Source organism: Ochotona curzoniae, unplaced genomic scaffold (genome assembly GCF_017591425.1).
Source record: "Ochotona curzoniae isolate NIBS_2020 unplaced genomic scaffold, NIBS_Ocur_1.0 scaffold_4683, whole genome shotgun sequence".
NCBI classification, from domain to species: domain Eukaryota; kingdom Metazoa; phylum Chordata; class Mammalia; order Lagomorpha; family Ochotonidae; genus Ochotona; species Ochotona curzoniae.
In genome coordinates this window covers 2,700,714-2,727,225 of record NW_024467121.1, presented here as the reverse complement: position 1 = coordinate 2,727,225, position 26,512 = coordinate 2,700,714, and the positions used below count along the sequence as shown (strand labels likewise).

Below are 26,512 nucleotides of genomic sequence, written 5' to 3'. Positions count from 1 at the left end.
GAGCCACGTGGGGGCGCTGGCTGAGCCTTGATGTATAGGAGAGAAGAACTGCTGTTCTGTGTCACCCCATTAACTGAGGCTTGTTGTCCCATGAAGCGGAGCACAATCCTACCTGATACAGCTGTGAATCTTATCTAATCCTGTTTCACGGGAGGGATTTATTTATTTAAGTTCGTTTACTCTTGCGTCAGACCATACGTTTCAGGGAGAGAGAAACACTTTGTTTATTGGACAAGAAAATCTATACTCTTAAAGTAAAGATGGGTGAGGGTTTCTGCAGCTTCTAAAAGCACAGATATGCCTCTGCCACTCTGCCCATCCTACCCCTGGCCGTGGTCTCTTCTCCTTGTTCCCCATCAAGTCAGTCCTAAAGAGACATCAGGGTGACTTTAGGGTGGAGTCCCAAGTCCGAGTGGGTATGAAGAGTGTCCCTTAGCGTGGCCAGGAGGGAGCCCGGGCAGCATGGGGAGAGCATCCTGGTTGAATGAGGAAGCAGGTGGGCAGGGGAGTGGTCACTGCAGCGGTGTGTGTGTCGGGCCATTGAACAGTCCCTCTGGATTCTCTAGAGCCTACCAGAAGCACAGGAGACAGCTGAGTGAGAAACAAGCGCAGGCAAGCACCTGCAGAGGTGCTGGAGGCTCCCTGGTGCTGTTGCCCGGCCTGAGGGCATGTCTTGTCTCTGGAGTGCAAGCCGTCGAGCCACATGTGAGGCATCTGGGTGATGGGCTTCTGGATGACAGTATGTGTTGTGCCTGACTGCCCGTGTCACCACTCTAGGCTCTATTGAGTGCATGACCCACGTGTCTCTAGACAGTGTAAACAAGCTGGTGCTAGAGCCAGGGGATGGAGCAGTTTCTGTTTGTCCATGTCTCGACGCAGAATCAGTTCCAGACTTTCCAGGTGTTCCTAGAGATGAGTAGAGCACTCACTTGGTCTTATTAGAAGAAAGCTGTATTCTGTGCTGTTACACAAGGGGGTGTCAGTCCATAAGCAAATCAGTTGAAGGCCATGCAAGACACTGTTGTCTTTGTTAGAGAAGGAAATTGTCAATATGGAAAGAAAAAAGTAGAATGAATGATATATTGGAATTGGAGTTACTGGGTGAACTGTGGCAGAAATCCAAGATGAACTTGAATGTCTTATACCAGAAGGCAAGGAAGCACTCAAAGCATGATGGAGTATGTCCCAAGGACTAGGGAGCCAGCTTAGTTGGACTTTCATAGGTCACATCAGAGACAATTTGAAGATCAGCATTAATAATAATGGTAGATTATAGGGGCCAGAGCCATGGCATAGTAGGCAAAGCCTCTGCCTATGGTGCCAGCATCCCCTGTGGATGCCAATTTGTGTCCTGGATGCTCCACTTCTTATCTGACTTCCTGCTAATGTACCTGGGAAAGCAGCCAAAGGTGGCTCACGTTCTTGATCCCCTGCACTCACATGGGAGACCCAGAAGAAACTGCTGGCTCCTTGCTCTAGGTTGACCCAGCTCTGGCTATTGCGGCCATTTGGGGAATGAACCAGTAGCTGTAAGATTCTCTCTCTCTCCCCTATTTCTCTTCCCCTGAAATTCAACCTTTCAAATAAAACTAAAAAAAAAATAAATTTTTTAAAAAAATTATAGATTACAAACCACTGATTAGAATGGGAAACTCCAAAATCCTACAAATAGGAATTGAGAATGTGCTTTCTTGGCAACACTACCATTGCATGCCATTACATGGCTGGATGGTAACTCTTTATAGTTAGTTGGACTGCCCTGTGCTATGTAGAATGTTCTTTGGCCTTCCCTGGTCTCCACCCACTGAACCACTGCCTGGACCAGTGGCACCCGATAGGAACATCACAGTTGTTAGAATCTGTCTCCACACATTGCCAAATGTCACAGAAGGGGCCGACTGCTCTGATGGAGGACTGTGAAATGCACAAATAAGTGCAGTTTGGTGAGAAATATGGTGTCTCCCACATGGGAGATCCAGGGGGAAGCTCCTGGCTCCTGGCTTCCTCCTGGCCCAGCCCGGGTCATTGAAGCCAATTGGGAGATGGTCAGTTGCTAGATGAGTTCTCTCTCTGGTCTTGTTCTCTTCCCCTCTCTCTAACTCTGCCTTTCAAATCAAACAATCAAATAAATTCAATCAAAACACATGCATATGCACACACACACACACACACACACACACACACAAATGTGTAGTCAGGAGTCATGCGCATCTAGGGTCCAACAATGAGACCCTTCCAGGGAAAAATTTATGTCATATCCTCTCTTTAAGGAAAAAAAGCTCTTACTATGTTAGCATAGAATATTGTTGACATAAAGTTTGTGGTCAGAAAGCACTTAAAGTCATCCTCTTGCGTATGGATGCGTGTCTGAGGATACTTTCAGAAAGTTTGTAGAGAAATGAAATTATGGATAAGTTGATTTTGGTGCAGAAAAGTTTTTGACATTTCTTGCTTAATTTTTTCATGATATATTGTCCACCAACTCTTTAGAGGCCCTGTATTGTGTGTGTGTGTGTGTGTGTAAGAAAAGTTTTAGAATCTGAAGTAGGAGGCAAGTCACTTAAAAATACAAATTTGTGCCTATGTTTTTTTTTTTAATTTAGAAAAATGATTCTTTCAGGAAGAAAAACCATTCTATAAGCAAATCTAATCTTGTTGAACAGATTAAATTTCCATAACAGTGTTTGAAACTGGCAAGCACTCAGTGTTTCACATTAGTGCTTTGAAATGTCAACCAAAAATATGACTAGGGAGAATGGTGGAAGGTTCTTCAACAGACCGTTGAACAGCGTGCAGAAGGATTTGCAGGCGGACGATGGACACACAGCCATGTGCTCGGCGGCCTTTCGGCCCGTGGTCCGTTTCCATCCCGCTGCTGAGTTTGCAGCACAGGCGGGGCCCTCAGCCAGCTCCTCTGAGTGACAAGCTTTATTGAGATGGATCATTAAGGCTCTGCCAGTGGGTCAGGTCCCAGGCACAGCTCACCAGCCCTCGTGTTGCCCGACCCTGTGACATCGATCTCATTAGCACTAACTTGGTGTGCTAATTGAACTGTTAATTGCATGACTTTTCTTCATTTGCTGTAACATACACCAGGATAGTATCGTATGATTGTTAGCTTCTGTTTTGCTGCATGGTAGGGAGCACTGCAACCTGGGAAGATAATTTAACAGCTCACTTTGGAGTAAGGGTATAAAACGGATATGAAACTAACTATGATTTTTTTTTCTTCCTTTTTACAGTCACTTTGTCCCATATCACACAGCTGGTCCTGAGCCACAACAAGCTAACAAGTAAGTTATCTTTTGCATTTGCTGCACAAAATTTGCAGGTTTTATTGTTGGTTTCTTTAAAGAAAATGATGGAGGGTTATTTGGGGAAACTTGAAGTTTAGTATGGTGACAGTAAGACGCATGGCACTCCTGTGTTTTGTTCTTCATTTTGCCGGGAGGAGTCTGCATTGTGGTCTGTGAACTGAAGAGACAGCACTTTGTGCCCCACCGGGTTCCATGCAGGTAGAAAGGCTGTGATGACCAGAACTGTGGAGGCCATAGGCATCGGTGTGCGAGGAAAAGCTAACCCTACTGAAAACTAGAGACCAATTTCCTTGTTTCCATCTGTTTTTTTCCTACGTAGAAGGGAGATATTAACTGTTGAGCATGCTTTCCTTCCCTGCCTGATGGGGTGAAAAATCCCCACAAAATTATATACGTCACCATCCGCAGTTTTCAAAACTTTGAGTCTGCGTTCCCCATACCAAATCAAACAAATTCTCTTGGGCATCACAAGTGTCACTACTACTCCCTGTTGTAGTGAGGAAATCTCCTGGGAACGACGGGCCATTTTATCCTTCAAGCTGTGGCTTTTGAGAGTTGAATGACAGGGACCCACTCTCTTTGCTCATTTCTGATTGACTGTCACTTCTTTGTGCTCGCTGTGCTTCCTGTAGACTTGAATGATTTTGTATTCATGTAGCAAGAATTTGTTAGGGAGCCTTGCCAGGTCAGTGTAATTGAGAAGAATGTCGTATGGAGGGATTTGTGTGGTGTATTTGTGTGTGTGTGTATGAATGTGTGTACGTCCTGTAAGGCTTGGAGCTGTGTCCCAAAGCTGTTATTAGAAAGAATTAAGAGTGGCAGTGAGATCCTCTTGTGCCGGAGAGAGGTTAATTCATTCATCTTCGGCCAAAGTGTTGTTTGGCTGGCAAAGGCAGAGTGTGCGATGGTTGTCATATTTAAGTAGTGGTGGTCACAGATGCTGCGAGTGTGACCCACAAGTCAGGTGGGATCTTTATTGCGATGGGGCGTGAGTGGCTAGTTGCAGAGTTTGTAAAACGAGCAACCCTCCTGCTCACAGAGACCCTAATCCCCCCACCTCCCGCAAGAGGGAATTTGTGGTTGGTTTAGAAGTGTGGACTGCGTGATCCCTAAATGCCTCAAGATGTTGCGAGCAGAAATTCCTGGTGCAAGCCACTGCACGATTCATAAAAGCCTTCCTGGCTTGCTAAGCTTGCCGTCGCGAGGGCTGCATCGTTTCCTCAGCTCAGCTGCTGTTTGAATGACAGAGCCAGAACGGCTTTGTCCTGTTCCATCACTCAGTGACCCGTCCTTTCCCGCACTGTGGCTTGTATTGTTCTGCCTGGTCCCCAAAGGTAGAAATCTCAGGGGTCAGTGGTTACTCTTTTCCTCCAGGCCTGTTCATTTAGAGAGGCATACACTAGGAGTTAAATTGTGTCCGTGATCTCAAAAAGGTTGTGACAAAAATCTAAACTCATATTTCTCCCTGCTCTGTTGCTGTTGTTTTGTTTTTTTTTTCCTCCTTCATTTGAGATGCTTTTGACCTAATCCAGAAAAGTCTAATTAATCGTCTCTATAAATTGTTTCAAGCCATTGTGAGTTAAGTGTCAGTGACACCCGATCTGTTCCACTAAGGTCAAATTAGCATCTTTTACTATTTTTCTGGCATTTAAATGAATGACTTTGCTGTGGTTTTTCAACTGTTTATAGTAAATATGTCCATCTGATGGAATTATAAATATGCATTAAATGGAAGTGGCTGATGCACACCCTCCTGTCACTTTTTATTCTAATCAGTGTCTTTCACTTCCTGCCTTTTTAATAGGGACGGGCTGACAATGCTATATTAAAACCACTGGGACTTAAGAGACAAACCTCTCAGCACAGCTTTTAGCTTGTGAAAATACTTGTGTTATTCTCAGAGTATGCCAATTACACCGCTCTCTGACATTTCTCTGTGTCCTTATGGAGTGAGGGGCTGCCTCACTAATAGGGACCTAGATCTGGGGACATCCTGGACTCGGCTTGCCTGAGTTAGTGTCCACATGGGCCATGGGAACCATGTGATGCTGGACGGACTGCCCTTGTCTCACTGGTGGTTTGACCTTGGCAAGTCTACCTAGGGCTATCTGAATGAAGCTATGAGAAAGCTGTGTGAGTCCTACAATTCCTCACAATTTGGAGAGAGGAAATTCCAGAAGCTTTCTCCACAAAACTATTTCAAAATTATCATGCAAATCGCTGTGAAGCCTTCATCATATTATAGTAAAGCTACTTAAACTTGGGAGTTGGGGTCACATTGATGGGTTTTAGGTGAATCAACAGGGGAATTAATCTGTTGGCAGCATCTTTTGTTTGTATGTACAAAGTGGTTTTCAAAAACTTCAGGCAAAATATGTGTTACCAAAAAAATATATATGGGGCCCAAGGTGAATCGAAAAAATATGTATGGGGCCTGTAGCTGTTCAAATCCTCACCTTGAATGTGCAGGGATCCCATATGGGCGCCAGTTCTATTCCCGGTAGCCCCACTTCCCATCCAGCTCCCTGCTTGTGACCTGGGAAAGCAGTTGAGGATGGCCCAAAACCTTGGGACCCTGCACCCGCGTGGGAGACCCGGAAGAAGCTCCTGGCTCCTGGTTTCGAATCAGCTTAGCTCCAGCCATTGTGGCCACTTGGGGAGTGAACCATCTGTCTCTCTCCACTCTGTATATATGCCTTTCCAGTAATAAATAATATATATATATGTATGGATTTCGAAAGTTTTCTTTTTCTCTTTCACCAAAGCAAGCTTTCACTTTTAATTCCATTCCTACAAACTGAAGTACCCTCCTGTATGCATGTTAGTGATAATCTCTTTTCCTTCTGCTCTTGTGCTATGCCCAGACAAGTTCGGGTGGGGAGCCCACTGGGACTCCTTCTAGTGCAGCGTGAGGAGTATCAGAGTGAAGCAGCACTTTCCGTCTGCCTGCAGTGCCTGTTGCATGCTGCCCCACCCCAGCCTGATGACCTCAGCTCACCCTTCCCCTCCCTGTCCCCGCCCCAAGGATGCTGTAAGCAGGTAGACTTCCTGTCCGCAGTGTGTACTCCTGCTTCTGCACCTGCAGTCTTTCCCGCCATCCTCACTTTCCCCTTTCATGCCAGTCCCCTCCCCATCCTCACCTGGAGAATCCATAACTGGTCTCATCCACTTGAAAACCCTCCTAGTGTTTTATTTTTAATCTAAAGATATATTTGCAATGAAAAAGAGAGACAGAGAGAAAGATCCTACATCCTCTGGCCCACTCCCCGAGTGAATGTAATGACTAAAGCTGAGCTAATCCGAAGCCAGAAGCCTCCTCTGGATCTCCCACATGGGTTCAGGTCCCAAGGCTTTGGGTTGTGCTCTACTGCTTTCCCGGGCCACAAGCAGGGAGCTGGATGGAAAGTAGGACAGCTGGGACATGAATCAGCTCACATGGGATCCCAGCTCTTGAAAGGGGGAGGATTAGCCAGTTGAGCCATTGTGCCAGGCCCCACTTGAAAACTCTTCCCAAGTCCCTGTTGCACTCCTAACAGCAATACAGTGTTCGCTTATCCTTTCATTGCTTTATGTTTTTTTTTTTTCACTCCTCCCCTAGATTTTAAGCTGTTTTTGAAGACAGGGACCATTTCTATTTTTTTTCCCCTAAAGATGTATCTATCTGTTTAAAAGGCAGAGTTAGAGAAAGAGCCAGAGAGAGAGAGAGAGAAGAGGAGAGGAGACACCTTCCATCTGCTGATTCACTCTCCAAATGACCAAAACAGCAGATTGGACTAATCTGAAGCCAAGAGTTTTCTTTGGATCTCCTGCATGGGTGCAAGGGTCTAAGGACAGGTGCCATCCTGTGCTGTCTTCGCAGGGTCACCAGCAGGGAGCTGGATTGGAAGTGGAGCAGTTGAGACTGAACCAGCATCCATTTAGGATGCCTGCACTGCAGGTGACCTAGCGGCATGTAGTGGTGTTTTCTGTAAGCAGATGGTGCCATGGAAGGCAGGGGTGGGAATAATGGCCTGAGGTGAAGTGGTGAATATCAGGAATAGGTCCTCTGGGGAACAGGGATTTGAGTAGATATGACTACCACAGTCTTCTGTCTTATAAATATCGTGTGTTTGCTGGATCTATGCACAACTGCCAATGCTCTAAACAAACAATCAGAAAATCGTATGTTTACAATCATAGGGGTCTTTCCCAGGCAAGGACGGATGTGCTGTGATGGTGCCACTCAGTGCAGCCAAGGGCCTGCAGGGTGAGGAGGCTCCACGGACACTGTTACCATCCAGCCAAAACCCTGCGGAATTCTTGCCCAGTTTCAATTTCTCCCCACTCCCACGCCCCCCGCTTTTAAAATTTTATTTTTATTTGGAAGGTGAAAGGCAGAGTTACCAAGAGAGAAGGAGAGACAGAGCTCTTCCTTTGCTGATTCACTCAAGGGCTCCAACAGCCAAAGCTGGGCCCAGAAGCCAGGAGTTTCCCATAGTTCTCCCACATGGGCACAGAACCCAGGACTTGAGCCATCTTCTGCTGCTTTCCCAGGCCACCAAAAGGGAGCTGGATCCGAAGTGAAACAGCCAGGCCCTGAACTGGTGCCCGTATGGGATATTGGTGCCACAGGTAGAGATTTAGCCCGCTTTGCCACAGCACTTTTTCCTCCTATCCCTTCAGGTCTCACTGGTGTTTGGATCTCTTGGTTCTTTCACCAAAAGTTTGCTGTGTGTATTTAAGGCCCTAAGTTATGTGCTAAGTTCTACATAAGATTCGTTGTAGTCCATGTCTTTGTGGTTGTGGATCCTGTCTTCTTACACCTGGTGGAAGTACCTAAAGCCTGGGCCTGGGCACTTGGTTAACACCAGCTGATTCATGCCACTGTCTGTGGAGCTGTGCTGTGCCCCAGCACTCTGGGGCAATTCCTCAAGGCTTGCTGGCTCTGAGTGGTGCAGTGTGAAGGCCACCTAGGAGCTAGCATTTGACCTAGTGGTTAGGGTGCTTGTTGGGACTCCCACATGCCATGTCAGCGTGCCTGGGTTTGAGTCGTAGCTCCACCCCCAGTCCCACCTTCCTGCTGATGTTGACCTCAGGAGACACTGGCTGATGGTTCAAATAGTTAGGCTGCTGCTACCCATTTAGGAGACCTGGACTGAGTCCTGCTCCCCAGCTTTTGGTCTGGCCTGGGTCAGCCTCAAGCAGTGAGAGCATTTGGGGGAGTGAACCAACAGATGGCAGTTCTATCTGTCCCCCTCCTTGTCTCTCTGCCTTTCAAATAAACTAAAAAAATCTTGTCAAAGACAAATGTCCCAATTAGTCCAAAGGTTGTTTTCCTTTATATCTTTGCTCTGCCTCCTTTGAATAAGTATTACTGAATCTTTTCAGTCTGTTCCTTAATCTAATCTCTCGGTTTCATGGTATTAAGTGTTAACTCTAACAGCTTTTCAGTGTCTGTCTGTATTCATTCATTCATTGTTTTTAAAAGGAGTTTTAAGATAAACAGGAGACTGAATGTCATCACAAAGAAATTGCACATTTTGATGTGATGGGTATGTTAATAATCCTGATTGGATCATTGCATACTTTACAGGTGCTTCAAAACTTCTGTACTCCTGCACATTGGTGAATCAGCCTGAATTGTTTATGGAGACAACTATTTTGAGACATGGCCACTAGAGGTCACTGTTGAGATTTGTATTTTCTTCCTAGGTCTTGCACCAAAGATTAAAAAAAGCCAAGCCGGTGTCCTTAGTGGGGTGTTGCCGGCTGTTCAGCTCTGTAACCCAGGCCATGCTGCTATTATCATTTACATAGAACACTTTTATCCCATTGAAAGTAAATCTTGTAAGGAGTTAATATTTTTTGTGTTTTGCTTCTAAAATCATATATTTAATTTCATGTCTCTTTTTAAGTGTTTACTAGGGCCACTTTCTTAAGTTAGAAGCATTTTTTCTCTCCCAATATCTAGATTGGAGGAATTTTATTAGGGGGTATGAGGAATCTTCAAAATTTTCAGGGAAACACGCGTAATTTTAAAACTATATATGGATTTCAACAACTTGTATGAAAATAAACATATCCTACTTCTATTTTCTATAGATTTTTTGAAGTACCCTAATATAAAAGTTTTTTTAGTTTATCAAATGTATGACAGATTGAAATTGCAAATTAGTCATGCAATTCTGGAAAAGGTGCCTTTGTGTATATATATACTGATTCTTACAATAGTAAATACCATTACATAGGAAAGAAGATCATGCATTATGAAATGAATTAGATTCTTAAATCCTTGAATATTAATATTTTAGTGTGAAGCTTTTCTTGGTTTCTTAAAAATGACTCCTAGAGTAGTGCCCACCTACAACTATTGGATGCCCCCTGATTGATGATTACTTTTTGTGTGTGTGTGTGTGACCCTGGCATGTTGAGAATTAATCATTTGCTGCTTTGTGTAAGAAAGAAACAAAGACTTGTCTTTTTGTTCCGGGTAGACACTCAGTAGCCACCCGGCCTGGCAAGCATTTCCTGAGTGTGGGTCTCTGCGTGTCACTGCTCAGGTTTATCCTAGCACTGCTGGCCGTCGGGGAAACCTGCAGGGCGGTCCCGGCGCTGTCTGCCGCTCCACGCTCAACACTGACCGTGTCTTAGAATTAGATGTGTTGTAAATGGCTCAGGCAGACAGTAAACAGTGTTCTGGCAAAACATTGTTTTGTCTTATCTCTCTTGTCAGAGCTCAGGTAAGAACTGGAAATTAGAGTGAATGAGAAAATGCTTTCTTATTTTCATTTCATGAATTTAATAACTTCTTTATGAAGGATGTTGTAAGAACCTAGAGAAGTTAGTACTTTCAGATTTTCTGCAGATGATCTATTGACAGGGGATCTACCCTGAGTTTTATTATGAATGCGTTAGGCAACATGCTTCACATGGAAATACTGCCTTTTCAAAGTAATGAAGAAAATTAAGCAGCTTTTCAAAAGCATAATCATTTGAAATCCTTTTCTACTGGCGAAATGGATTGTTGGCATGAATAAGAAAAATGAACTGTCTCAAGTCCCGTGAATGACCTTGCCCACTCTGCCGAGACAGCCTTTCCCAAGTCTCTGGTTATTCCTTCTCTCCTAGATTATTCGTCACGCTTTATGCAAAAGGTCTCATGCATGGCTTGTATGAAATTAAACTACGAGAGGGAATATGCTAAGTAAATCGTCTCCAGGTCATGAATTTATCTTGTGACAATATCAAAACAACTTGCCGCTTGCATCTTAAGAGAATCTAAATGTAGCTATAATATAGAGGTTATGATCAATAGCTTATTTCGTAATTAGTGTTCATTTATCAGTATGTTACTATGCCACCATCATTTCCAAGATTGGAGTTGGAAAAACTTATACATAGTCTTGAGTCTGACAGCTGTTAATTAAGCAGCATCAATCAGGTGGTACCGGTAGGCAAGTTACCATGAAAAATAGTCTGTAGCTGGGTGTGAATTGTTGGGTTGGCTTGAGTGCACAGGTGAGACCGTCATGTAGCAGGGTCTGCTGGCCCTGGGTTCCAGGACCAGGGCAGAGCAAGGGCAGCAGGTGCAGTGGGAGGAACTTGCTCTCCTTGGCATTTTACCCCAGCGAATAGACTCTCCTGATCCCTTTGGTGCTAAATGTGTCTGTTCTAGAATCCTTTGGAGCAGAGAGGAAAGTAGCTAAAGTGGAACATATTATCTCTTCCATAATACGCTTTTTTTAAACCAAAAAAAAAGTTTATTTCTTTTTATTTGAAAGGCAGGTTTAGAGAGAGAGATCTTCCATTTGCTGTTCAGTCTCTGAATGGCTGTGATGTTCACAGCTGGGCCAGTCCAAAGCCAGGAACCTAGAGTTTCATCTGGGTCTTCCACTTGGGTCCAGGGGCCTCAGGACTTGGGCCAGGCTCTACTGCTTTCCCAGGCATTAGCAGGGAGCTGGATAAAATGTGGGACAGCCAGGACTCTAACCAGCACCCATATGGGATGCCAGGACAACAGGTGGAGTCTTAACCTACAATTCCATTAAACTACCTCCCCTCCCCCACCCACATACACGTTTAAATGGAGCTGTGTCAATCATGAGAACTTCAGAGTAAGGCAGGTGCAGGTCACCTGTTACCATCTCACTTGGGGGCTGATCTTCCAGAAGTTTCTTTTGCATTTTACAGCAGAACTCCCATCCAGTGAAATTGATTTAATAGCAAAATTTCATATATGAATATTCTTCTGCCTGTCTCTTTAGATGATGCTTAAAGTGTGTGTCCATATGCGTGTGTGGAGGAAGGAAGACCAGATACCATGAGAAGTGCATTGCCTACCTTTTCCTAAGTCAGTGAGTTTGCTAAAGCAGTGTGAAAGCAGCAGCATAGCCCCCGTGAAAGGTGCGTTGTAGTTCTGCTTTCCTCTGGCTGCCTTCTCAGCCTGTCTGGGAAGGATGCGCAGGCGCCTTGGGCTGGAAGGGAGCTGACGCTGGGCCGTGTGCAGTGTAGGTGTACGGATGCTCTGGCTTAAAGACGTTCTTGGGAAATTTATTTAAAAGTTAGAGAGATGGAGCGCTTAAAAAAATGTTCTTGCAGTTGCCACCTTATTTTTCTGCTTAAATTTGGATTTTGTTAAGTAAGAATTTTTCTTCTTGTAACTCCCAACCTTGAGTAGAATGTGTGTATATGTGTTGATTATAACTTATATACCCATTACAGATTATTTATATATATATATTTTAAAAACGCTGAGAAAATCCATGAGACCGCCTTTCTCTTTTTTGTTTTCCTGTCTCTGACCCACTCTGATGAAGCTGTCCGTTAAAAAGCTGGCTGGCATGATTTTCTGTTATTTTTGAAGCTGAACTCTCTTTTACCTACTTCTCTTGCTGTTGTTCCCTCCAATTTTCTCCCTCTGCTCCTATATATTTTATTGTGGCCATTAGCTTTTTTTCCCCAAGTGAAGTTTCTGCCCCTTTCTCCAAGTCTGGCTCAGCCTTCAAAAAGTTTAGAGAAAGCCTTACTTGCAGTTGAACCAGCACTGTGTGAAAGAGGAAGCACCCGGCCCTGCAGGCTCTGTTGCCGTGATCACACCCCACATGCCTAAGCCTTCCAGGGAGAAGCCGAGGGGAGGAGAGCGCTCACCTGATAGAAGCTTGCTGTCTGTCGGGTGGAGGGCGAGTCCCCAGCACCAGAAGGGGCCAGGGCTTCGCTCGGCTCCAAGCCCTGCTGTTTGTCCCTCTGCTCCTCCAGGTCTGTGTACCTGTATAAACGGCCCAGCCTTTGCAGTCTCTGTGGGAAAGGCCTTTCCCTGGCTTATGTTCTTCTGTGTGCAGCTAGGACAGCAGGGGAATTTGCTGTTTATTTAGTCTCAGGTTGTTTTGAATGATGAGAGGATATTATTATTATTATTATTATTATTATTAATTCTCATTTGCCATGAAAGGCAAGTGCCTGCAATGTACAGTGACCTCTTGTTGGAGAAACTCTTGGTTTAAAAAGAAGACTGTTGGGCCCAGTGTGGTAGCCTAGTGGTTTAGGTCCTTGCTTTGCATACCCAGGATCCCATATGGGCGCCGGTTCTAATCCTGGTGGCCATGATTCCCATCCAGCTCCCTGCTTGTGGCCTGGGAAAGCATTTGAGGATGGCCCAAAGCCTTGGGACCCTGTACCCACGTGAGAAGAAGCAGCAGCTCCTGGCTTCTGGCTTCAGATTGGCTCAGCTCCAGCCGTTGCAGCCACTTGGGGAGTGAATCTTCCACTCTGTCTCTCCTCCTCTCTGTATATCTGACTTCCCAATTTAAAAAAAAAAAAAGATAGAAGCTGTTGACCAAGCCCTCGGTGCCCGTGTGTCTGTGTGTGGATCTGAGAGAAGGAATTCCACTTGTTCACAGGTTGCTTCTTCATCCTTGTGAGCAAGACTTTCCTCCTCGTGCCTCCACGTCTACGTGGGTACTTACACAAAGCAAGGAAAAGTGAAACTGCAAGTTTATGTTGATTTAAAAGTTGTTGAAATTCATGCATAGAGAGGTCTTCAAAAGCTTGTGCTCCTGATAACTTTAATTCTGTGTCCGTAAGCTTTCTCCAGTACCCTCATATTTATATATTGTTTATGTTACACACAATAAGTCAGTACACAGGTACACACACACACTCAGGGAGGACACTTAGTGGCTGATTTTTTGTAGCTCTGAGCTTGCTTTTGTCATTCTCTTTTTTAGTTTTTTTTTTTCTTCTGCCTGTGGTCTGTATTTTGTTGGCATTTTTTTCTTGGAGGAGTCTTTGTCTTTTCCTTACCCTTCCTTAGGGTCGGTTCCTCCAGGGCTCCAGTGCCCACTCCCTTGGGTCTCTGCACTGCTCCTGTCACCTAGCTCCAACGACAGGTGCTTCCTGTACACTCAGTTCCGTGGCACATGCAGTGGAGCTGGAGTGTCAGATAGATGGTGTGTTCCTGTAAGAATTCACCCCAAAGATTACAAGGAAGTTCATACAAGTTCAGACGTCAACTAATTTTTTGTCTTCAGAGAAAAATAAAATCTATGCTTGTTGATTTTTCTTTAGATGTGTTTGGTTATATGTATGTATTCTTTGCATAGCTTGGGACGTGCATTTTTGCATGTTTGGCTTTGTACTGTGAAGATTGCCTTGTTCCTTGCTTGTACCTTTCCCCCTAATTTTTGTGTAATTGATTATTCTCATTGTTACCAAGCAAGTAGATCTTTTGTTGTTGTTACTGAAACTGCTAGTGCTACAACATCTGGTAGCAGACTGGGCGTGGGGACTCAGCGGCTGCTTGCTGACTGGTCCGTGGCAGGCTGCCGCTGGTATTTATACAGCTCATTATATTTGGGGGGGAGGGGGTTGTGGCTTTAATTGAGGTAGGTGCTTAGATATTTTGCTATTTTATTCTTATCTTGAGGAACATGTAGAACCTTTGAAATAAGAATTTGTTCCACTGCTTTATAACTTTTAGGTTTTTAAATAACCTGTAACTACTAAATTCCTGCTTTAATAGCTGCCTTGGGGAAAGTCCCATAAAAAGCTGTGCGGTCGGTTATCGTTAGTATACTTTGGCACTTCAAACTCCAAAGGTAATATATAATTAGTTCATTATCCGTCTCGTGTTTCTGGCCAGAAAACAGAGGTAATTAATCACCATAAGTACAAATGACCTTTTTCTGCATATAAAAATCTATGAAGCATGATTATTTATACGCAAGAATGAAAAGATTCTTCTTTACATGGAACTGTTGAAATGGCATCGAAGACTCTTGATTCCTCATTTGCTGAAGCAATTGGCGTGTATGTAATGAGTCTAGACGTCCCATCTGTGATGGGGATAGACGAAGGTTTCCAGCTATTGTAGCTGAGGATTAAGGGGACTGTGTTTCTGCTTTGATAATCAGTGCCCCGAGTTATCCCTCTGATGGCCACTCTTTCTTTGACTTCTCACCTTACTTCAACCCGTCCCGACGGCAGTTGTCTACTGTCATAATTCCCAGACACTGGGGACAAAGACACATTGGCTTTCCCATTTTCTCTTCTGCGGTTGTTTCCTCTAGAGCCACCTGTGCTAGAACAGTCTCTCAGGTGCACACATGGTCATATGTTCAGTCCTTTCCCCCCCTTTCAAGGTTACTTTACTTGGAAGGCAGAGTTAGAGAGAGAGAGAGAGAGAGAGAGAGAGAGAGAGAGAGAGAGATATTTTCATCCCCTGCTTGAGAGAGAATGAGAGAGAGAGAGAGAGAGAGAAGGGAGACAAAGAGATCTTTCATCCCCTGCTTCACTCCCCAGGTGGCTGCAGTGGCCACGGCTGGGCCATACCAGGGCTAGGAGCCTGTAGCTCTGACAAGGTCTCTTACACCTTACACGTGTGGCAGGGGCCCAAGCACTTGGGCCATCTTCTATTGCTCTCCCAGGGGGCACCAGCTGGGAGCTGCTTGGAAGTGACCAGCTGGGACTCTAACCAATACTCATAGGATACTGAGTCACTTTTCTAGTGAGTTGGTTGCAGGGAGTACACCTTAGGAATCCACATAGCCTGTGTTCACTTAATAAGTATCCCTTCCTTTTTAAAACTATAGTAGGGGCCAATTAGGTAAAACTCTGACCAGTTTTCATTTCTTATGGTAATAAGCAAAATTCTCATGTTTTAAATTAAATATGTCAGGTTTTTAGGAGCAGACCTGTTATTTCGCTGTAACTCATGCTGGGTTGTATCTTTGGCTACCATTTGGCCTGAGGGTCCGTGGCAGTTTGGAGTCCCTGGAAACACGCATGAGACATGCATACCATGATGCCACCCTCTCTCGGCACTCGCTGTGGCATGCCCAGGAAGTCTCTGGGGATAGCGTACAGCTCATCATTGGCTTTTCAGACAGGAGGTCAGGGCTGCCACACCATGCTGTCTTTTGGAGGAGTCAGGGATGGGTCCCCTAGCTTCCATGCCTTAGCTCAGGAATTGCCAGAGCAAGAAAGACTAGCCTTTGGTGCTGCTGCCCTCATGCTTGGGCAGAGTGTTGCTCTCACTCCTCACCAGTTGGGCGGAGCTGGCGTGGTGAGGCTTCTCCGATTTCAAGCCTGTGCCCATGATGGAAGCCTCCATGTGTGCTGAGCAGCTTCTGGCTTCCTGGCAGCGTGGGTGCTGATGGGTGCACCGACTCTTAGTGCCCTTCTACAGCTGAACGGGACCTGGCTGGTGGGGTGAACCATATGGCTTGAAAGACCCATGCACGACCCCCAGCCCTGCCCGTGGGCTGGGCCAGGCACAGCTCCCATCCTTATGTTTCCCATGGCACCTGCTGTTCCCAGAGCCTGTCTCTCTTCACACTTTTGTTTCTTTGCCTCAGGGACAGCAAGATGCTTCTGCTCAAAGAGTCCTCAGATCGACCTCCCCTTGAATGGTTTGTATGCTGGCATGGCCACCCAGCATGCTGTGATGGGGCCTCTGTGTGTCTTCTGGCTCTCTATGTGGCCACATGAGGCTAGGAGGCATTTGTTGTGTTGCAGAGTGGCTTCATTAGCGGGCCAGGGGATTCTGGGCTGCTCTTGGCGTAAGTGAACACAGTCATCCCCAGCATTCCGTCGCCATTGACTCCATGTGAGGAAGCAGAAGATGTCCGGATGCTTCACTTTGCATCAGTCCCCAGGTACAGGAGGAGTCCATCTGGGGCTGATGAGTCATGTTCTCAGCAGCGTTGCTCTGTGGAGGTAGACTTAGCTGTGCTTTGTGATCTTGATGTCACCGAAGCATGGAAAATGTCCTGAACCCTACTGCAGTTGCCTGGTAGGTGTGGCAGCTTCCCTGGGAACTTGTTGGATGTGCAGTTTCCTGGGCCTCATCATGTACTCAGAACCTCCAGGGAAGCCCCTGTCATGTAACTTTGCTGGGCTGTGTGGTGGGAGACCTCCTGCTTTGGAGTGGGATTATTTGCTAGAACTTTCTGCAGCTGTTGAACTGTCTGGCACGGGAGTTGTTAACCACTTGTGACTGATGAGCTCATGAGAAGCACAGCTGATGACTGCAATGAAATTCATCTGATTATTAATTTCAGTGTCTCTTGGTTTAATCTTAGGTCACTGCGTGTGACTAGTAGTTGTCCACTGGGCAGCCCAGCTCCAGAATATTCCACTATTAGTTACTGTGTGGAGAAACTCCTGAAATGCTTTACATATAAATCATTGGTTATAGAATCTAGAGTTTTACCTCGTAGGACAATGTTCTCCCAAAGTGAAACTCCTGCTTTCATGATGGTTTATTTGGATTCTTCTGTAGTCTGGAGGCAGGAGGAAGTTTGCTGCTTACTGGCCTGCTGGGGGCAGCAGCACCCAAGCGAGGCACTGTGAGACCAGTGGCTGGTGCCTTTGGCTGCTGTAAGAGCGAACTGGTGATGGTGATGGGGACTCAGCCTTTCAGGAAGGGGTCAAGGTGTTGTCCAGGGTGAGGGCTGAGTCTGTGGTTTCTTCCAGTTGGAGTACCGGTCCATCACACATAGCCAGTGAGGTTGGGAGTTGGAGAGGTGGGAAGAGCTGTATTTTGAGGCTTGCTGGCTAAAAAAGCTGTAAAAGAGATGTTAATGAGCTTTTTCAGGCACTGTGGGTCTCTCATGGAACCTTACAGAAATTGAAGTGAAGGGATGGTTGAAGTGCTGAATTAGGAATGACACATCAGATCTAGACAAAACTCTAGAATAGCATTCAGTTTGACTTATGAGTATATTTTAAAATTATTTACTTGTGACAGAGATGGGGAAGGGGGAAGGGAACAACTGTCGGAAGGGAAGAGGAGAGAGAGAGAGTGAGTGAGTAAGCAGGGGGCAGGCCCACAATGGCTAGGGCTAAAGCCAAGAGCTAGGAACTCAATCCGAGATGCCCATGTATGTGGCAGGAAACCAGTCATTTGAGCCATCACCTGCTATCCCCCAGAATCTGCATCAGCTGGTAGCTGGAGCCAGGACAGAAGTCAGGAACTGAACTTGGCTGTGGGATGTGGGCATCTTAACCAGGGTGTTAGACACTGGATCAAATGCTAGCTCCTGGTTTAGGAAGATTTCAAGGAGTGAGAGAATAATGCTGGATTTGTCTGAATTGATATAGTACCAGAGGGACAGTCTTGGGGCAGTTTCTGTGCTAACTTGCCATAATTTTGTCTCTTTTTTCCAAAATCCCATTGGAAGTTTTGGGCCAGGAGTGGTGCTGGTAGTTGTGTGATCCTGTGGCCAGGTAACATTTAGGAGTCATGGAACACCTGAGAAGGGTTGGGATGGCTTTCTCAAATCTAGCAAGTGAAATCTCCAAATTAAAGGAACCATCACCAGTGAAACAGAAAATGACACCCAGTTCTTTGTCGGAAGCCACGTTCTACATGACTGAGCTTCCTAATTGAGGGTCCCATGGTTGCATTATTTAAATCCCTGGCATTGATTTTCATAATCCAGCTCTCAGAATCATGGAATGTTAAAACCAGGAAGGTGACAGCTAGAAGTGGTCACAATCCACTTTCCTTGTTTTATATTGCAAGGGAAGAGAGGCTCCGAGGGGCCAGGGTGGCAAGGCTCATCCAGAAGGACCCTGATTCTGGCCAGGGCGTCCAGGATTCCTCAGCACACTGCCCTTCTTTCTGTTCACTCTATGTGCTAGGCTCCTCAGTGTCTTGGGATGGAGAACACCTGGAGTCAGAGGGCACAAGTTAGATGCAGGAGAAAGTAGAAAATAAGATTGATAAGAAAGGCATAATAAGAATATGTTGATATTCACTGTCTTAGAGCTCTTATTCTTACTAATTTGTCATGGAGACATCTTCAGAACTCCAGTGGAATATTTTGACTGGTGAAATATTGCAGTTCTTTCCATGGTAGCTAAAATATCTGGACCATGTATGCTGATGATTGAATTACCGCAGGACTCATTAAGTTTTTTTAAAAATTTATTAATTTATTTGAAAGTTACAAAGACAATTACAGAGAGAGAGGGAACCAGAGAGTTTATCAAGGTTGATACCGCTTTGTTTCGTAACTTTCTTACTTCCCTCCCGAAGTGTTTTGATGTGCCTGCAGAGTGTGGTGCTTTGCACGTAATTGACATCCCCTAAATACTGACTGAAGGAATGGATGGCGTCCCATCCAGACAGCTCTCAGTGTTCATTTGCTTTAGATTTTTACTATAGTTGGGGGGCATTTTTTTGTCATTTAGGGAGACTATTATCTGTGTAAGCCCTTCCCATCCATTTCCCCTCCCCCGCTTTATCTTGCATGGTGCCCAACAAAGACTTCACATGCACACCAAAAGGTTGGGAAAGTTTTTGTCAATTGAATGTGAGGTTATTGTTTGTGTCCACAAAACAAAGCCCTAAATCACATTTAGCATAATTTGTGGTTTTAAATTGAACTGATTTAGCAAGGAGAGTGAAATAATCTCTCATCCTGTCAAAAAGGCGATACCTTTAGACCAGCATTTAATTGCATCGGCAGAGTAACTTTGGGAAAGCAGCAGTAATTCTGGCTGCATTATTCTTGGTTTGTGGCTAAATTGAGATCATCATTTTCTCCTGGTTTCCACTAACTTTATTGTTCTTCAAACTAATCAGATGAATGTGGTAGTTGCTGGATGTTAGTGGTAGCTGGAGGGTGGTATGGAGGAAGGGATGGGGTCTCTGCATAGTTGTTCTTTTTCACTTTATGGACGCCGGGAAGAAGTAGGGTGACACAAGTGTGTTGTCTGAGGGGTTCCTGGGTGAACATATACGCAAAGTGGATGCCATTTGCAGAAAAAAATGTATGCATTCCCTTGAGGGTTTTGCTATTAGAGTTTATGTGAACCATAGGCAAGTTCATGGGCCGTGCAAATGTTTATAGAATTGAATAGCAAATGGAATGTATGAATTACAATTTGTTAAAAGTGTGCTATCAGTTTTAGCTTTAGATCTTTGAGGTATCAATGCCTTTGGTATGTGCTCTGGGGAAGGAGGTATTTTGCCCATCCCCAGTGATTTATGTTCACTTTTGATCTACATACTAGTGTTCACAGCATGCTGTTGAGTTGGTTTTCTGGAGGCATACAAAAACAGTGCATTGATTAGTTGCTGGTTCTGTGTGTGTGTGTGTGTGTGTGTGTGTGTGTGTGTGTGTGTGTGTGTGTGTATTGACCAAGTCACAAACTGAGGCAGGTTGAATATTTAATCATATGTGGTTCAGCTTAAATTGTTATTCCTTGCCATGTTCAGAGGACCGGTGTTGGTTTATTTGGACAGCCTGACTTGTACTATCACGCAGGAAAGGATTTGAAGTTTGCTGTGTGTCCTCTGAAAGAGAGGCAAGGAACAAAGAGTATGAAAACAGTTGCACTTATTAGACATGTTTTGACAGTTATGTCAATGTGCTTTGTAATATTCATCTGTAGCCTCTTTGTGGTCCAGCAATCCTCCTTTGCCGTTCTTTACTTCCTATTTCCTTTCTTCTTGTCCATCTGAGGCCAGCCTCAGCAGTGCAAGCACTCGTCTAATCATGCTAGTAACTTGTTTCAGTTCTATTTGGTGGCAGTACACTGTTACCTAAAAAATATATAAAAAATAGCCAAGACCGTAGTGGTCATACTGGGGGCACATCTCTCTTTCATTTGAAAGGATGTGTTGCTGGCATTCCTTGGGAGAGTGAGATTCCTGGATCCACATTGAGTGTTTTTGTTCTCATAGCTGTGCCACCAAACATAGCAGAACTGAAGAACTTGGAAGTGCTCAACTTCTTTAATAACCAGATTGAGGACCTGCCCACACAGATCAGCAGCCTTCAAAAACTCAAGCACCTGAACCTGGGGTGAGTAGGGAGTGGAGGAAAGGAAATGGAGGAGAGGGAAGGGGAGGGCAGGGTGTGGGCAAGGGAGGCTCCCACTTCTGTGCTTGCCTAGGAGGAGTGGATTTCTCATTTCTTTCCATGTTTTAGGTTTTTAAAAAGAGCTTTATTGGTTTAATATATCCTTTCAATAGCCTACATTAGCGTGCATCTATTTGAGAACTAATTGGGAAGCTAATTATTGGTGCAATAAGGGAGTTTTTTTTAACTGTATTTTGTTTCCAATAAAATTTTATTTCAGTTATGTTGACCAAGAAGGGACTTATTTGCATAGCATTAATGTTAACATAAATTGTAATGTGGCTTTTTTTCTCTATCTGGATAAAGTAGAGATAGTTTGCAAAGCACTTGCGTTCCCTGGAGAGAGGGACATGTTTCCTGGCGCCGCCTCCCACATCCTTGTGGTTCTCGAGGTTGAGGGTTTGGATCCCATGCCTTCCATCAGGCGGAGGTGAAGAGGCAGCTTATTCAGCCGAGGCTGCAGAACCAAGTAGCAGTGAATAGGAATAATAGCTTCCGCTTCAAGGGTGCTTTTCAGCTCTCAACATGCTCATGCCAGCATTTGGCCCTCTCACTGTCAGATGGGTAGAGAGGTGAAGCTTTCATGCCTTTGTTTCAGAGAGAGAAAGCCAGGCCTCCTGCCAGGGTTAAGTGACCTGCTCCTGATTAACCCTGAGGTGAGTGCCCGAGCCGGGGAGAGATTTATCTGGGTTCAAGTATTCTCCACTGCACCCCATAGACGCCACTGTAGCAGTGGCCACTCATGCCTCCTTTCCTGTGTGAGGCAATATATTCTTAAACTGTAGCCACTGAATGCTCTGATTAAGCCAGTGATTCACATGAAATGGCAATAGAGACTTGCCAGGGTATTTGCTGATTTAATGGGAAGTCATCATGGAAAAAAAAATCTCATTCACAAAATGATTTTTCATTCATTCCTACGTGGGGAGCTTGGTGAGACACTCTGGTTTTGAATTCTACTCTGATGGAGAGACCATCTTTGTATCAAGCTATCCGCATGATAGCTTCTCCTACCAGTCTGGAGACTAGATACTTATCTGGCAAAGCAGAAAAGGAAAGAACCTACATTTGCATATTGGTTTTGAAAATTCTAAAGTCCCAGTGTTGAATTTATATATAAGAGAAAAGCTAAGCTCCTTTTTAAAAAAAATATTTATTTATATTTGGGCCCGGTGGTGTGGCCTAGCGGCTAAAGTCCTCACCTTGAACGCGCCAGGATCCCATATGGGCGCCGGTTCTAATCCCGGCAGCTCCACTTCCCAGGAGCAGAAACAGGCAGAAAGGTCCTCCATCCAATGGTTCACTCCGCAACAGCCACAATGGCTGGAGCCGATCAGGAGCCAGGAGCTTCTTCCAGGTCTCCCACGTGGGCACAGGTTCCTAAGGCTTTGGACCATCCTTGACTGCTTTCCCAGAGCACAGACAGGGAGCTAAATGGGAAGTGGAGCCGCTGGAATTAGATCCATAGAAGATCCTGGTGTGTGTGTGTAAGACAAGAACTTTAGCCACTAGGCTACTGTGCTGGGCCCAGAAGCTAAACTTCTTATTAATTTGTTCATTTTTTAAGATCAATAAGAAAATAAATGGATTTTGATCACTAGGGACAGTGCCCGGTGCCAAGTGAGTGGTACATAGTGTTAGATATGATCATCTTTATTTTATTTGTCTTCCATTTATTTTGTGGTCCTGTCAGTAGCTACTCTGTGTCAGGAAATCTCTCTAGTGCTTGGGATCAGATGTGATGACCATGATCGGCACTAAGTGCAGGGGTCAAGGCCTGCTGAAAATGCACCGTGATGGCCCAGCACTGTCACTGACCGGGGCAGGGATGACAGCAGTGCAACTCAATGACCAGGAGAGTTAGCAGTGTGGATTAGCCTACTGAGGAGAAACTCTTAGAATTCTTGAAACAGGAAGCGGGATTCCTCTGACTTACAAGTACAAGAGAGGCATCTCATGCTGAGAGAATAGCATGTTTAAATGCTGAGAGCACTCTTCTGGGAATTTCAAGTTTATCAGTGTTGGTGTGAGTAAACTATGAGCCAAGTAAGATGAGACGAGAGGCCCGATAGGAATCATAACTCCTATTCCTCACTGAATGAGTACTTACTGAGTGTTTGTGTAGGTAGCAAGTGCTGATCTAGGTCCTGATGCCATTCAGTCATATGGAGCTTGCGATACAATTGAGGGAATAAATAAATGACCATGATGACTGAGAATCAAAAGTGCTAATGAAGGGATCCCATATACTGAGTAAAGGAACTCTGATTTTATACTACTGACCTTTGAGGATTTTGCCCAGCAGAATGGCTATGAAATGAGGTCAGATTGTGGGAGTGAAAGATTGGAATGAAGTGGGGTTCAGATGGAGGAGGCTTAAATCAGGAGAACCAAGCAGAATGCTAGCTCAGCATCCCAGGTGAATGTGGGCAGTGACTGGAGGTAAGGAGGAGTATGCTAAGGAAGACGGAAAGAAGGTGAATTGACAGGGCATTGACTGATGGGGCAGGGTGATATCTGGATTTCTGTGTTGTGTGGCTAAACTAGAAGTAGAGAGGGAGAGAAGAATTGGAGCAGAGGCAGTAAGCTCTGGTTTTATTTGGTTGGGTTTGCGTTCTCTGCCCTGGGACAGAGCTGTAGACTTTTCTTTTTCATCAAAGCTGTGTCTTTGTCCTCTCTGGAGCTGTTTGTCTTTTTGGCTCTGGATGCTTTATTGATTGTGTGAAGCTTTCTGTAGTTAATTATGAAGGCACAGAGATGGAGTTGTCAATGTTTGAACAAAATTCTTAGTTCTTTGGGAAAAGAATTAATATGAGCTTCAATAAAGGATGCTTGTTGTCCTTGAATGTCACCAAGAATGATACAGGTACAGTAAGGCAGATTTAAGGAAGGTTGTCCGGCGGTTTCTTACAATAAGCATCCAGAATTAAAATATCTAGAAAGTAGAGAACAAAGCAGGGCGGGGAGGCCACTGTAGGCACGATCCTGAAGGGACACTCAACCAGGATTTGCTTTTAAGGTTTTATATAGAATTGACTATTTATTCTGATGATCAAAAGAGAAACCTGAGGACTCCCAGTTAAATAACAGAAAGTATAGTCATGCTCTTAACTCCTTAAATGTGGTTCACCTTATAGGGACATTTAAAAAAAACCCATAGGTTACCTTCCGTAATTATTTAGGGAAAATCTTAACCATGGCTATTATTCTGGAATAACAGTTGACCCAGTTGATTGCTAGAGTTCATTTCCTGAACATTTACCAGTTTTCATTGAGCACAGAGTCAAATGTTTATGGATTTTTTTTCTTTTTGGCGAAATGTGTGAGTAGATCACCGAGGAGGTGAGAATTATTGTCTTTAGCTCAGCAAGTTTTTACTGACGCTGGAAGTGTCAAGATTATTTTGGTAACAAAATGCTCTGAAAGGGAGGCATTAGGACCCAGCATGATGGCCTAGTGGCTAACGTCCTCACTGCACATGCCAGGATCCCATATGGGCACTGGTTCTAATCTCAGTGGTCCCACTTCCCATCCAGCTCCCTGCTTGTGGCCTGGGAAAGGAATCGAGGACCACTCAAATCCTTGGGACCCTGCACCCACATGGGAGACCCAGAAGACGCTCCTGGCTCCTGACTTCGGATTGGCTCAGCTCTGGCCATTATGACCCCTTGGGGAGTGAACCAGTGGACAGAAGATCTTTCATCTCTGTCTCTTCTTCTCTTCGTATATCTGACTTTAAAATAAAAATAAATACATCTTTAAAAAGTAGCAATAATAGCAAAAACGGAGGCATTAGTACAGGTCGGGCTATGGCCTCTGGAAGAGGAAGAAAAATGTGCCAACCAAACCCAGATTGTTTGGCAGTGTGTAATGCCCCTGCCCATTTCTAAGATGCGTTTGAGAAATGTTCACATGCAAATGAAAGACTTTCTGTCATTTGGTGTTATTGAGCCTTAATGAACTTTAAATGCCTAAAGTGATCTGAGATTAAACCAGCATGATACAAATAGAAAATCTACACTTGAATAGTTTGATTTCTGCCGGTTGGCTTTCTGCTAAGGCTTTCTCCTTCTCCAGTTTGGGGCTGTGTTTGGTGCTTCCCAACAATCGTGCTGTGAGGGTGTTGTTAGTCTTGTGTTACTAGTGAGGAAGCCTAGCTCCACAGCAGCTGCACACTTTCCCCTGGTCATGTAGCTAGCAAGTGGCTAGCAAGTGTTAGAGCCAGCCTTCTCACCCAGCTGTTCCACATGTCCAGGCTTCGTTGTTCTGTCCCCACTGTAATTTGTCACAGAAACCTTGAGCCTGCTGCGTGGAGAGACAGCGCCTCCTTCTGGAGCAGCCTCTGTGGACGTGCACACACTCAGCGGGCAGTCCTTGTGGGTCCTTCCTGCACCTTTGGCAGCTGGAGCTATTGTTCACATTGCTTCTGGACTTACTGAAGCATTTGTTTAAATAAGGGCATCCCTTTTACTGCCAGATTAGGGAATCCACTGCTGCTCCCAGCTGTTATTTGTACAGGGGACTCTACTGGGCTGTTGACTGGGAGTACTGGCTTGTCATTCAGAGGAGGAAGAACCTGTGGTTTGGCACATTCCCTCGGTTTGCTCAAGGCTGCCAAGTGGATGGGAGCTCTGCTAGGAGTAAGATATGTTTTCCCCTCCAAGGATGTCTAACTGTGGATTTCCTCTGCCTGTTATTATAAAAGTGTCTTAATGTGGTTAGAAAAAAATGACTAATAATTTTCAAAAATAGGTAATTTAAAGCATGTTTAAAAAAAATACATACATATTTTTTTAATTTGAAAGGCAAAGACACATGGCCACAATACCTCCAACAACCAGGTCCTGGCCAGGTTAAACTTGAGAGCAAGGCACTCAGTCTCGACCTCCCATGTGGGCAGCAGGAACCTAACTTCTTAAGCTTTCACCTGCTTCCTCCCAAGGAGTGTATTAGTGAGGGAAAAGATGGAATAGGTAATGATGGCAAGACTCGAACTCAGGTACTTTCAGGTGTCCCAAAATGCTGGCTTAAGATGCCGAATCCTGCCGTTAGCCTGTTTCTTCATCTGAATGCAGAAATAATTGTAAATTCTACGTTGCTGCTATCCTAGCTAGTTTCAGCGAATGGATCATAATACTTGATGTAATTGTGCTTCCAGACTGTGAATTCATAGAGTATGAGTTACTGTCATTACGGTAGTTATGCAGGTAAGCTCGCCATATGTAAACTCCACGTGGGAATTTTTCTGCCTGAGGGGTGAAGATTCAGTTTTCTCTTGGTTTGCCCTCTGTTACCTGCTGTTTCTCATGAGACCTCTTTGGGGAGGGTTGGACAGGATTGTATCTGCTATAAGGATCAACGGCTAGAATGATTTTTTTTGTGTCACAATTCTTCCCAATTTGCAATATGTCAATATTTGCCAATTTTTTTGTTTTAATGGGCTTCAAGTAGATTGATTCAAGGGTACTTCATTGAGGAAAACTATAAGTCTAAAAGAATAGGATAAAAAAGTTAGGAAAAAAATTTCCTTTAGTTTTTAGATCCCCACTAAAGATATGCACGTGAGATTTTCAAAAGTTCATGAAACATCAATATGGTAAAAGCAACAGCAACAAACTATGCATGGAGTTCAAAAAATGTACCAAAGTAACCTTCTCTTTAAAACAGCTTGTTTTTTTTTTAAAGATTTATTTTTTATTATTTTTTTATTGGAAAGGCGGATATACAGAGAGGAGAGACAGAGAGGAAGATCTTCTGTCCGATGATTGACTCCCCAAGTGAACGCAAAGGCCGATGCTATGCCTATCCGAAGCCAGGAGACTCTTCTGGGTCTCCCACACAAGTGCA

The 26,512-nt window shown here is 44.6% G+C and overlaps 1 protein-coding gene across 3 annotated transcripts in view; it reads left to right on the top strand.

Annotated features, from left to right (window-relative positions):
- The window catches only part of RSU1 (Ras suppressor protein 1), a 190,862-nt gene that overhangs the window by 23,022 nt on the left and 141,328 nt on the right, over window positions 1–26,512 (top strand). For all 3 annotated transcript variants that reach the window (XM_040967803.1, XM_040967801.1, XM_040967802.1), the window contains 2 exons: window positions 3,243–3,293; window positions 20,488–20,608. In XM_040967803.1, the coding sequence (XP_040823737.1) occupies window positions 3,243–3,293; window positions 20,488–20,608 (172 nt within the window). The remainder of the gene's footprint in view (window positions 1–3,242; window positions 3,294–20,487; window positions 20,609–26,512) is intronic.